Below are 13,769 nucleotides of genomic sequence, written 5' to 3' on the forward strand. Positions count from 1 at the left end.
CCCAGGGCCAGTGGTGTAATTACAATACATGGGCCCCCCAAGCAGGGCCGGATTTTCCATAAGCCACCGTAGGCACGTGCCTACAGGCGCCTGATGACGGAAAGGCGGCTGATAATGGAAAGGCGGCTTACTCCCCTCCCCCAGTGCCTCCTGCCCTCCTTCCCTATACAGGGTCCCAAGCAGAGGGTAAATGACAGGTTACTCACTATCCCAATGATGAGCTCTCCCTTCAGCCCAGAGCATCTCTAGCTTCCTAATACTTGGGGGCACTTCAAGCTATTTAAAGAGGGTATTTCTTGTTACATAACACTAAAGGGCACCTGTGACTATGCCGGGCGGGGGAAGTAGAGGTGAAGTGACAGCTGGGACAACCAGCACTCTTGTGGTGCGGCTCGGTGGGGGTTTGTGGGTTCGTGGATGGCGGTGTCTAGGGTGCCAGGACATCTGTGCCTATAGGCTCCTGTGATGTAAATCCGGGCCTGCATGCATGGAGGGCGGAGTCTAGGGTGCCATGACATCTGTGCCTATAGGCTCCTGTGATGTAAATCCAGGCCTGCATGCATGGAGGGCGGAGTCTAGGGTGCCAGGACATCTGTGCCTATAGACTCCTGTAATGTAAATCCAGGCCTGCATGCATGGAGGGCGGAGTCTAGGGTGCCAGGACATCTGTGCCTATAGGCTCCTGTGATGTAAATCCAGGCCTGCATGCATGGAGGGCGGAGTCTAGGGTGCCAGGACATCTGTGCCTATAGGCTCCTGTGATGTAAATCCAGGCCTGCATGCATGGAGGGCGGAGTCTAGGGTGCCAGGACATCTGTGCCTATAGGCTCCTGTGATGTAAATCCGGGCCTGCATGCATGGAGGGCGGAGTCTAGGGTGCCAGGACATCTGTGCCTATAGGCTCCTGTGATGTAAATCCAGGCCTGCATGCATGGAGGGCAGAGTCTAGGGTGCCAGGACATCTGTGCCTATAGGCTCCTGTGAGGTAAATCCTGGCCTGCATGCATGGAGGGCAGAGTCTAGGGTGCCAGGACATCTGTGCCTATAGGCTCCTGTGATGTAAACCCGGGCCTGCATGCATGGAGGGCGGAGTCTAGGGTGCCAGGACATCTGTGCCTATAGGCTCCTGTGAGGTAAATCCTGGCCTGCATGCATGGAGGGCAGAGTCTAGGGTGCCAGGACATCTGTGCCTATAGGCTGCTGTGATGTAAATCCGGGCCTGCATGCATGGAGGGCGGAGTCTAGGGTGTCGGAACATCTGTGCCTATAGGCTCCTGTGATGTAAATCCAGGCCTGCATGCATGGAGGGCGGAGTCTAGGGTGCCAGGACATCTGTGCCTATAGGCTCCTGTGATGTAAATCCAGGCCTGCATGCATGGAGGGCGGAGTCTAGGGTGTCGGAACATCTGTGCCTATAGGCTCCTGTGATGTAAATCCAGGCCTGCATGCATGGAGGGCGGAGTCTAGGGTGCCAGGACATCTGTGCCTATAGGCTCCTGTGATGTAAATCCAGGCCTGCATGCATGGAGGGCGGAGTCTAGGGTGCCAGGACATCTGTGCCTATAGGCTCCTGTGATGTAAATCTGGGCCTGCATGCATGGAGGGCAGAGTCTAGGGTGCCAGGACATCTGTGCCTATAGGCTCCTGTGATGTAAATCCAGGCCTGCATGCATGGAGGGCGGAGTCTAGGGTGCCAGGACATCTGTGCCTATAGGCTCCTGTGAGGTCAATCCAGGCCTGCATGCATGGAGGGCGGAGTCTAGGGTGCCAGGACATCTGTGCCTATAGGCTCCTGTGATGTAAATCCAGGCCTGCATGCATGGAGGGCGGAGTCTAGGGTGCCAGGATATCTGTGCCTATAGGCTCCTGTGATGTAAATCCAGGCCTGCATGCATGGAGGGCAGAGTCTAGGGTGCCAGGACATCTGTGCCTATAGGCTCCTGTGAGGTAAATCTGGGCCTGCATGCATGGAGGGCAGAGTCTAGGGTGCCAGGACATCTGTGCCTATAGGCTCCTGTGATGTAAATCCAGGCCTGCATGCATGGAGGGCGGAGTCTAGGGTGCCAGGACATCTGTGCCTATAGGCTCCTGTGATGTAAATCCGGGCCTGCATGCATGGAGGGCGGAGTCTAGGGTGCCAGGACATCTGTGCCTATAGGCTCCTGTGAGGTAAATCTGGGCCTGCATGCATGGAGGGCAGAGTCTCTGGTGCCAGGACATCTGTGCCTATAGGCTCCTGTGATGTAAATCCAGGCCTGCATGCATGGAGGGCGGAGTCTAGGGTGCCAGGACATCTGTGCCTATAGGCTCCTGTGATGTAAATCCGGGCCTGCATGCATGGAGGGCGGAGTCTAGGGTGCCAGGACATCTGTGCCTATAGGCTCCTGTGAGGTAAATCTGGGCCTGCATGCATGGAGGGCAGAGTCTAGGGTGCCAGGACATCTGTGCCTATAGGCTCCTGTGATGTAAATCCAGGCCTGCATGCATGGAGAGCAGAGTCTAGGGTGCCAGGACATCTGTGCCTATAGGCTCCTGTGAGGTAAATCCAGGCCTGCATGCATGGAGGGCAGAGTCTAGGGTGCCAGGACATCTGTGCCTATAGGCTCCTGTGAGGTAAATCCTGCCTGCATGCATGGAGGGCGGAGTCTAGGGTGCCAGGACATCTGTGCCTATAGGCTCCTGTGATGTAAATCCAGGCCTGCATGCATGGAGGGCAGAGTCTAGGGTGCCAGGACATCTGTGCCTATAGGCTCCTGTGATGTAAATCCGGGCCTGCATGCATGGAGGGCGGAGTCTAGGGTGCCAGGACATCTGTGCCTATAGGCTCCTGTGATGTAAATCCGGGCCTGCATGCATGGAGGGCAGAGTCTAGGGTGCCAGGACATCTGTGCCTATAGGCTCCTGTGAGGTAAATCCAGGCCTGCATGCATGGAGGGCGGAGTCTAGGGTGCCAGGACATCTGTGCCTATAGGCTCCTGTGATGTAAATCCGGGCCTGCATGCATGGAGGGCGGAGTCTAGGGTGCCAGGACATCTGTGACTATAGGCTCCTGTGAGGTAAATCCAGGCCTGCATGCATGGAGGGTGGAGTCTAGGGTGCCAGGACATCTGTGCCTATAGGCTCCTGTGATGTAAATCCCGGCCTGCATGCATGGAGGGCGGAGTCTAGGGTGCCAGGACATCTGTGTCTATAGGCTCCTGTGATGTAAATCCGAGCCAACCCCCAAGGAAACTTTGATGATCCCCTGTGTTCACACCCCCTCCCTTGCCTTCCATTGGTGTCCACGGCCTTGGAATCCATCTCACAAGGGTCATAAAACAAGTGTGCCCACCATGATCTTCACCCCCATAACAAGTGTAGCCACAAACACACCTGATCTTCAGTAAGTAGCTGCCACACTGCCCCCTGAACTCCCCCCCCCCCCTCTGGGCGCCAGAGAGGAGATTTGGGCACCCGGTAAATAGCGGATGCTGGTACAGCGCCCTTTATATATCGGACACCCAAATGCCAATATTTATGGTGGCACCCAAAATTTGCAGGTTTTTTTCCTTTTTTAATGGAAGTGTGTGTGTGTGTGTGTGGGGGGGGGGGGGGGGGGGGAGAGGGGGCAGGCGGGGTAGGTTTAGGTATGAGGGAGGTAGCTTGGTATTAGAGCAGTAGCTAGGGGGGTTTTAAGGGTTAGACGTCAGGTAGGTAGTTAGTGCAGGTAGGGGGGTTTTAAGGGTTAGACGTCAGGTAGGTACTTCGTGCAGGTAGGGGGTCCCCTGCGGTCACACAGGCTGCTCCCCTGTAGTTACGCCCCCCCCCCCCCCCCCCCCCCCCGCGCACAATTCCACTGGCACAGTACAGTTCTTGCAGTTAGGCAACCGCACCCGGACCAGGTAAAAAGAAGAAAAAAAAGGTAGGGACCTATTTTAGAAAAACAAAAAGGGGGTTACATATTTTTAGGGGGCACAAAGTATCCTTTGGCAATTTTTTATCTCTCAGTGTTACAGCCCCCTTTAAAGCATTAGCTTATCAGGAAACTGACTTAAATTTCCTGGGCCGCTGAACCCATATGACTCCGTTCACCTGGATCATGTGGCCAAACTGTCACCTGCCCTGACTTTGCAGTGGCAACACATGGGAACCTCAGCCTACAATACAAGGTGCTTCACAAAAGGACCACAGATAACATTCAGCACACGCATGTGTAAACACTGACCCCTGGACTTCAGACTTCCAGGTCATGTTTGATCTATTTAACGCCTTGTTCTTTGGCTTGTACACCTGACCAGGGAGCTGCAGTGACTGTGGCAATATGTCACCTCCAACGGGACATCATCTGTCCTATGAGCCTTCTGGTTGTGTCCCTCTGTTGGGTGGTGGGCCTGATCAAACATTGGCCTCAATTCATTAAGCTTATCTCCTGTCTTTAATAACGTTTCTAGAGTGGTCACCATGGTGATGAGGTATGTCGTATTCAGGAAACATTTTACCTCAGGGAAACCTAAAGTTAACTCTTCTGTCTTTAAATTAACTCTTTAATCCTGAATATAACTCCAGAAGTTAAAGACAGGCTATTAATTAACTGCGTGTGAAAATAACTACAGAGGAGGTAACTTAAGGAATGAAGAGATAAGATAACTCTCTCACTCTGCGTGGCAAGTTTTCTCTTGCCTTATTATCTCCAGCATGATCTTAGTGATTTGAGGCCAATGTCACCAACATCATAATGATTTCATGCCACCCATATTTCGAAATGAAGTGGATTGAGACCTTCTGATGGGGATCTTCTACTTGCAAGTGAACATTTTAGTGTTTTTTTTACTTGTGTAAACGGTCACTGCTGCTTCAAGCAGACTTCAGCCGAAAAATAAATTGTCCAGTTACTTACCTGGGGCTTCTTCCAGTCTCCTGAAGTCTTACTGGTACCTTGCCGTCATCCCGAGCTGCTTGATTGGATTGGACGGTCAATCACTTGTGGATCATTAATGGGTATCCTTAAAGATCCAGCATGTTGGATCTTTAGTGACTTTCGACCCAGGAATGCATTGCCCCTCTCCCTCATTTTTTATAGTTACAGATGCGTCACTAGCCAGAAAGCTAGAGATGCCTCTGTAGAGCCTCAGCCCTGATCTATTGCCTGAGGCCCAATCCCAACTGGGTGACAGTCCTCATACTTGCCTACAAGGCTTAAACAGGTTGATTACCTTAGGAGGGAGAAGCCTCTGGATCGTAATGAGCTCCCCTCCTCTTCACCCTCCATGATCCAGTGCTGCCAACCCCTGACTTGCACCAAAATGGCCGTCTCTCTGATCATCTCTATTTCCTGCTTGTGATATCAGTGAGACTCTGTTCCCACTTGAGCGGATACCGAATGGACATGGACACGCCAACCATTCTGCATCCGCTCTGTGCTGTCCATTCCACGTCTGCCCGCCATCCTAAGTGATCACCGCTCACGTGTCCTGCCGCTGTTCGCCACCACTCAGTCCCTCTATATTGAGTCTGGAGGATCTCAGGAGCACGGGGGTTCCCCGTAGGATTACAAGAGACCAATTCTCTCTAGCAACAGGAAGAATTTTCATTGGTCCATCAAGAACCAATGAGAATTCTCCCTGTTGCTGAGGATTCCTATTGGTCTTTTGCAGCCTTTGCAATGAAGGAGAGCAGCAACCTGCAAAGTCCACACAGTCCATTCACTGCGTGCATGAAAAAGGGGCGCCAGGAAAAAAGGGCGTGGGGTTTTGTTAATAAAAATATCCATTTCGTTAATAAAAATATTGTTAGTTCCTACCGATATTCTTTGTATTTAAAGTGTAGATGGGTAATATTATCATAATAATATTGCTGAATGAAAATTGTTAATAATGACAATATAACAGTAGAAAATCTTACCAATACCCTATGAACCCCCTGGTGGTGCCTAACCCTAAGACTCTCCCGGTGGTGCCTAACCCTAAGACCCCCCTGGTGGTGCCTAACCCTAAGACCCCTCCTGGTGGTGCCAAACCCTAAGACCCCCCTGTGGTGCCTAACCCTAAGACCCCCCCCTGGTGGTGCCTAACCCTAAGAACCCCCTGGTGATGCCGAACCCTAAGACTCTCCCGCTGGTGCCTAACCCCAAGACCCCCCTGGTGGTGCTGAACCCTAAGACCCCCTTGTGGTGCCTAACCCTAAGACCCCCCTGTTGGTGCCTAACCCTAAGACCCCCCCCCCCTCCTGGTGGTATCTAACTCTAACCCCCCACCCATCCCACATATACACTCTTACACATGACATTTGACTCATTTCGACTCACGGTCCTGCTAAAAAAAAATTTAAAAGCTACAAGTACGGAATTGATTTGTTGAAGGAGAGACGTTTGTTTAACCAATTCAAGGGACTGATAACACACTAGCAGCATATCTGTCCCCGTATTCAACCAATATCTACCTCTGACTGGCTATTTAGCATGGAGAGCAAACATTTCAAAGGTTAGAGCATACCTGAGTGCTAATAGCGCGGGCCCCGTCTGTGACCTGCACGGTGAGGTTGTACAAAGATCTCCTGCTGGCTTGTAAAGGTCGAGCTATAACCAGGCCACTTGTAGTCTTGTCGATGTCAAAATCCAGGTCTTCATTCCCACCTGCAGCAAAGACAGAAGAACGCTGATAGACTCTGACAGAGAGAGAAGTCATCTGCAAAGTTTAGGCAAACTCTTTGTACAAACAATGAGAATATAAAAAGGGGGAATCTACAACTTATATTGAAGAGGAGGCCATATTCACATCATGTATTTGTAGTGAACTAAAGAGAACCTGAGGTGAGAGGGATAAGGAGGCTGCCATATTCTTTTTTTCTTTTTAAAGGATACCCGAAGTGACATGTGACATGATGAGATGGACATGTGTATGTACAGTGCCTAGCACACAAATAACTAGGCTGTGTTCCTTTTTTTCTTTCTCTGTCTGAAAGAGTTAAATATCAAGTATGTAAGTGGCTGACTCGGTCCTCAGTCCTAGGAGAAAATGGCTTCTGAGAGAAAGAAAGAGGTAAAAAGGGGAATTTGATATCAGTGAAGGTCACACTGTAGTCACTTCCTGTCTGAGTCAGGACTGAGTCAGCCACTTACATACCTGATATTTAACTCTTTTAGGCAGAGAAAGAAAAAAAGGAACACAGCCTAGTTATTTGTGTGCTTGGCACTGTACATACACATGTCTATCTCATCATGTCACATGTCACCTCGGGTATCCTTTAACCACTTTGTCCTCCTTGACGTATAAAAACGTCAAGGAGGACAGGCGCGCTCCCGCGCGCTCCCGCGGCCGATCGCGCGCGTGCACGCGCACTCCCGGCCGCGGAGTCGGTAGCCACGGAATCAATGTGTCGGGCTATGGAGCCCGATCATTGATTCCTCTCCCCCGCTGAAAAAGCGACAGCTTCTCTCGGAAGCTTCGCTCTTTCTGAAGCTGTGTCCCTCTAAGCGTACATTGTACGCTTAGAGTGACGTCATGTAAAAAAAAATCGAGATTGCCATCTTGTGGCCAAAAAGTAAAACTACAAGTAAATACCCAAAAAGATTACACTACACCAATATTTCCCCAAATAAAACACTTTTATATCCCACCCTCCCAAAAATGCCCACATAAAATGTTTAATAAAAAAAAACAAAAACATTACTATTGAAAAAAAAAAAAACACAAATATTTACCTAAGGGTCTAAACTTTTTAAATATCTATGTAAAGATGAAATATTTCTCTCTATTTTTTTTTTATAAGCTTGTAAATAGTGATGTATGCAAAACGGAAAAAATGCTCTTTTATTTCCAAATAAAATATTGTCGCGATACATTGTGATAGGGACATAATTTAAATGGTGAAATAACCGTGACAAATGGGCAATAACAATACGTGGGTTTTAATTATGGAGGCATGTATTATTTTAAAACTATAATGGCCGAAAACTGACAAATAATGAATTTTTTCATTTTTTTTCTTATTCTTCCTGATAAAATGCATTTACAATAAAGTGGCTCTTAGCAAAATGTACCCCCCAAAGAAAGCCTAATTGGTGGCGGAAAAAACAAGCTATAGATCAGTTCATTGTGATAAGTAGTGATAAAGTTATAGGCTAATGAATGGGAGGTGAACATTGCTCGGATGCATAAGCTGAAAACGACTGAGATGTTAAGTGGTTAAACAATACCAGTTGCCTGGCAGCCCTCCTGATTCTGTGTCTCTAATACTTGCAGGCTGGGTTCACATATGACATAGCGTGAAAAAGTCGTGTTTTAGGAGGGTGTGTTTGCAATTTTCATTTGCGTTTTTACCGCGTTTTGCATTTGTGTTTTTTTTTATTTTTATGCAGATGCGGTTTGCGTGTGTGTTAATGCGTTTGCAGTTTGCTAATGTAAAACGCATATGTGTTTTGTATGCTTTTTTAAATTTTTATTTTATGCAAATCACTAGGAAGACAACAGGAAATGGAAACCCATCAGAGATCTTTTTAATTAAAAACGCATTAAAAACACATGGAAAATGCAATGCATATGCCTTACCATAGACTTTCATTATGTGCGTTTTGGCAGCCATCCTGCATAATATGCAGCACTACCAGTGTTTGCGAAACGCTTACTGTACAAACACAGCTTCCTCTGCGTCCCATAGACTAACATTGCTGCATAAAACGCAGCGTTTCCTGCTACTGTAGCGTTTCTGCCATGTGTGCACCCGGCCTCAGACATAGAACCTGAACAAGCATGCAGCAGATCAGATACTCTGAATCAGCTAACTCAGGTTTTACTGGAATAGCCATATGCTTGTTCCAGGGTTTTGACTCCGACACTACACATGCCAGAACATCAGCAGGTCTGCCAGGCAACTGGCATTGTTTACAAGAAAATAAATATGGCAGCCTCCATATCCCTGTCACCACGGGTTCCCTTTAAGGTGCCCATACAGCACTCAATATTGAGGGCTCGACCGATCTTTTGAATCTATAATTTGAGTGAATTGAAGCAGCAGCATTGACACCTGATCAAACTTTGGATCAACTTCTCTCCAAAAGAAGTTCAAAAAGATCGATCAGACATGCTGGAAAACCTCGGTTGCTATTGCTCGAACGGGTGTGCAGCGGTAACAGCGTTCAATACAGTGATGACCGACATACTCGAAGGACCTCCCACCGGTGTCCCCACAAGTGTCAAAGTGACCCCCCAGGTGCCTGTGTTCAGGAAAGTCTCACCTGTCTGCCACCGCGACTCCTAACCTCCTCCGGTGTCCACCAGCACCGCGACGCCTGCACCACATGGCACCAGGCGAATGTGTGATGTCACTACACGCGCTTAGTGTCACCTGGTGGTGGGGAGACGCCGGAGAAGGCTAGGATTTGAAAGGTGAGACCATACTGAGCACAGCACCTGGGGGGATACATTGAGACTTGGGAGGCGGCCAGGCAGGCGGCAGAGAAGACAGGCCCATTTGTGATAGATTGCATGCTGAGCTGTATGGGCAGGCAACAGATTCCTCTCTGGTCAGATTGGATTATGGTCGGTCTGCCCACACATCGAGTGACGTATGGCTACCTTCAGACTAAACGTGTCCATTCATCTAGAGATGATGGGCAGATCGGACCAAGAGATAAATCTCTCTCTGATCGAATCTGATAAGAGAGAGATCTGTCGGCTGCCCATACACCACAGACCAATTCCCCACCAATTTCAGCATGAAATCGATCTGTAATCGGCCTTGTGCGCTGCATCCGTTGCCTGCCCCCCCCCCCCCCCCGATATCGCTCACCGAAACCGCCACGCACGCAATTGAGCAAGTCGGCCCTACATCTTGCAGCATGTCTGACCAAATAGTGCAACCAATTTTGCCCCAAGATTGGTGGCATTGTCGATCGGGCATGCACTTGGCACCACCGATTTTAATCAGATTACAGTAGTCGAATCGGATGGTCGATCGGCCACCAAGTCTCCTTATGCCTGGCTACCTTCAGGAAACTTCTTTCCTTGTTCTGTCTGATGTTCTATGACGATATTTCTGCCCTAATCTGGTTTGGACACTTTCCCCCATGTCTAGAGTCTGATGACCTGGCCTTGCTTTGGGTGGGGTTAGGTCATGCTCCCAGCGTTATCAGACTCCATTCCTGTCACAAGGTCGGGCCTCCAGGCTCAGTAATTGTTCAAGGATTAGCTTGAATGATTAAGGAAGAGGACCTGCTTTTGTAAGCTACTTAAAGACATTAGGTGACAGTCCACTGCAGGTCCATTCAGCTGCCAAAACAACTTTCTTCTGAAAGATCTCTCCATGACCTCACTTTTTTAGATCAACCAATGCTGCACGTTCCTGCCTGAGGAATAGGGGGAGGTAATGCCAAGATATACCATCATTCTCTGAGTATAAGACACTGTCTTATATTCTTTTGCGGGGAGAAATATGTGTTAGGGCTTATTTTCAGGGGGAGAGGCTTACTCTTCGGAGAAGGGTGGACGCTTTGACCCTCATGCTGACACCTCGCAGCACGCTTTGCCGGCTCTACGCTGGCGCTCCCCTCTTGTCATGATCATGTGCGCCTGGAACACATCAGCCAGGCACATGCTTATGAGCGCCAGCGCAGAGCCGGCAACACGTACTGCGTAGTGTCAGTGTGAGGGTCAAAGGGGCCCTCGCAGCCACAAGGGAGGTGCGGTAAGAGAACACACACCTCCCCATACACAAAGCATCCCAGCTAGGTCTTATTTTTGGGGTAGGTCTTATATTTTAAGCATGCTTGAAATATGAGCTAGGTCTCATTTTCGGGGTAGGTCTTATAATAGGGGAAACACAGCATATGTAGGGTTTAATAAGGAGAAAACAGATTACTTCTGAAAGATCTCTCTATGAACTCGCATCATTATCACATCCTCTCTTGACTACTGTAACACCCAACTCTGGGGACTGCCATAGAACAGACTGGCACCTCTCTAGTCCCTACTGACCTCTGCTGCCCATCTCATCCACCTCTCCTCCCAGCTCCTCTGATGCTGCCCCTCTCTGTCAGTCTCTCCATTGGCCACCTGTTACCCAAAGGATCCAGTTTAAAATTATCACCCCATCATAAAAAGCTCTACTGAAGTTGTCACCTCCATACATTTCCTCAATAATCTCAAAATACCCTCCCACCTGGAACCTTTGCTCCTCCCAGGAGACCCTGTTGCCCTCAAGCCTGGCCACCTCCTCTCACTACTGCATCCAGGACTTCTCACAAGCTTAACACCTCCTTTTGAATTCTCTCCTAAAGCCTGTTTCTCATGCATGGAGTCAGAGCCGGGACAAGGTCCTCCAGCACCCTAGGCTGAGACACCAAAGTGCGCCCCCCCCCCCCCCCCCAGCCGTCACACACTGATTGTTATTAGACTAAGAGGCGCCACAGGGCCCACAACCTCCCCAACACCTTAATATCTAGTTATCTGGCTTGCAGTCACTGCCATGTATCCCTTTTTCTTATTTCTCTCTGCTTCAAACACAATTAGGAATGACAGCTGAATGAATTCTGCGCCCCCTCCTACACTGCGCCCTGAGGCTGGAGCCTCTCCAGCCTATGCTTCGGCCCGGCCCTGCATGGAGTCTGGAAACCTTCAAACACATCTATTCAGATAAGCATATAAATTGCTATAGGTAGCATTGGAGACTTACTGCCTCATCCACTAACCCCTGTGGCTCCTCCCCTAATGTCTCCTCCCCACTACCCTCTAGACTGTAAGCTCACAAGGGCAGGCTCCCCCCATGTATCCAGCCCACTACCCTCTAGATTGTAAGCTCACAAGGGCAGAGACCAGTGGCGTACCTAGGGCATTTGACACCCGGTGCTGGGTATTATAAGACACCCCCCCCTCCCCCCCCCAAAAAAAAGGTAAAGGGGCAAAAAAATGGGCGGCGCTACAAAAAAAATGGGCGTGGCCATGACCGGATGAGGGCGGAGCTAACTGTAATTTGACGTGAACCCGGGTGAAAATACACGTAATGTGTGCAGATTTGCCCAGAGAATACGTTCAATCATGTCTGCAGATTTGCCCAGAGAATACGTTCAATCATGTCTGCAGATTTGCCCAGAGAATACGTTCAATCATGTCGGCAGATTTGCCCAGAAAATACATGCAATCATGTCGGCAGATTTGCCCAGAAAATACATGCAATCATGTCGGCAGATTTGCCCAGAGAATACGTTCAATCATGTCTGCAGATTTGCCCAGAGAATACGTTCAATCATGTCGGCAGATTTGCCCAGAAAATACATGCAATCATGTCGGCAGATTTGCCCAGAGAATACGTTCAATCATGTCGGCAGATTTGCCCAGAGAATACGTTCAATCATGTTGGCAGATTTGCCCAGAGAATACGTTCAATCATGTCGGCAGATTTGCCCAGAGAATACGTTCAATCATGTCTGCAGATTTGCCCAGAGAATACGTTCAATCATGTCGGCAGATTTGCCCAGAGAATACGTTCAATCATGTCGGCAGATTTGCCCAGAAAATACAGGCAATCATGTCGGCAGATTTGCCCAGAAAATACATGCAATCATGTCGGCAGATTTGCCCAGAGAATACGTTCAATCATGTCGGCAGATTTGCCCAGAGAATACGTTCAATCATGTCGGCAGATTTGCCCAGAGAATACGTTCAATCATGTCGGGAGATTTGCCTAGAGAATACGTTCAATCATGTCGGCAGATTTGCCCAGAGAATACGTTCAATCATGTCGGCACATTTGCCCAGAGAATACGTTCAATCATGTCGGCAGATTTGCCCAGAAAATCCGTGCAATCATGTCGGCAGATTTGCCCAGAAAATACATGCAATCATGTCGGCAGATTTGCCCAGAGAATACGTTCAATCATGTCGGCAGATTTGCCCAGAAAATACATGCAATCGTGTGGCAGACCTGTCCAGAAAACACTTCAATCGTGTAGCAGACCTGGCCAGAACATAAACGCTACCCCTGGCTGCTAATATAAATTAAAAAGAAAAAAAAAAACATTTACTCACCTGCAGCAGAGCTCCTGTTCCGGCCTCCGTCCAGTGCGCAGCTCCCACGATCCTCTGCAGCCAGCAACTCCCAAAGTCTCCAGAGCAGGGCTTCGGACATTTTACTATAGCCCTGCTCTGCCGCTGCGGTGAACTGATACGGCGTCTATTAGATGCCGAAAGTCAGTTCACGCTGGGGGGTGCTTGGAGAATTTTAAGGGGTGCTTCAGCACCCAAAGCACACACTTCAGCACCCAAAGCACACACTCCCTCCCCCCCCCCCCCGTGCCGCCACTGCCCCCAGTATAGGTAGCTAGCAGTTGCCCCCAGTATAGGTAGCTAGTTGCCCCCAGTGAAGGTAGTATAGTTGCCCCAATATAGCTAGTATAGTTGCCCCCAGGATAGGCAGCATAGCTGCTGTCCCCAATGTAGGTAGTGTTGCTGCCCCCAGTGTAGTTTGTATAGTGGCCTCCGTAGAGCTGCCCTCCAGTATAGCTAGTATAGTGGCCCCCATAGTTGCCCCAGTATAGCTAGTATAGTGGCCCACAGTTTAGATAGTATAGTTGCCTCCATTGTAGCTGGTATGGTGCCCCCCCCCCCCCAGTATAGGTAATATAGTGGCCCCCATAGATGCCCCCAGTGTAGCTAGTATAGTGCCCCCCCCCCCCCCCCCCGTTTAGCTGCCTCCAGTATAGTGGCCCCCAGCTAGTATAGTGGCCCCCAGTTTAGGTAGTAAAGTGCTCCCCCCCCCCCCCCCCGTGTAGCTAGAGGGAGGGGTGACAGCAGGGATAG

General features: G+C 49.4%; 1 protein-coding gene across 1 annotated transcript in view; it reads right to left on the reverse strand.

The window, feature by feature from the left end:
- Positions 1-13,769, reverse strand: part of FAT2 (FAT atypical cadherin 2) — a 208,769-nt gene that overhangs the window by 81,209 nt on the left and 113,791 nt on the right. Inside the window, exon 7 of the mRNA XM_068278392.1 lies at positions 6,471-6,610. Within this exon, the coding sequence (XP_068134493.1) occupies positions 6,471-6,610 (140 nt within the window). The remainder of the gene's footprint in view (positions 1-6,470; positions 6,611-13,769) is intronic.

Source organism: Hyperolius riggenbachi, chromosome 3 (genome assembly GCF_040937935.1).
Source record: "Hyperolius riggenbachi isolate aHypRig1 chromosome 3, aHypRig1.pri, whole genome shotgun sequence".
Classification (NCBI taxonomy): Eukaryota; Metazoa; Chordata; class Amphibia; order Anura; family Hyperoliidae; genus Hyperolius; species Hyperolius riggenbachi.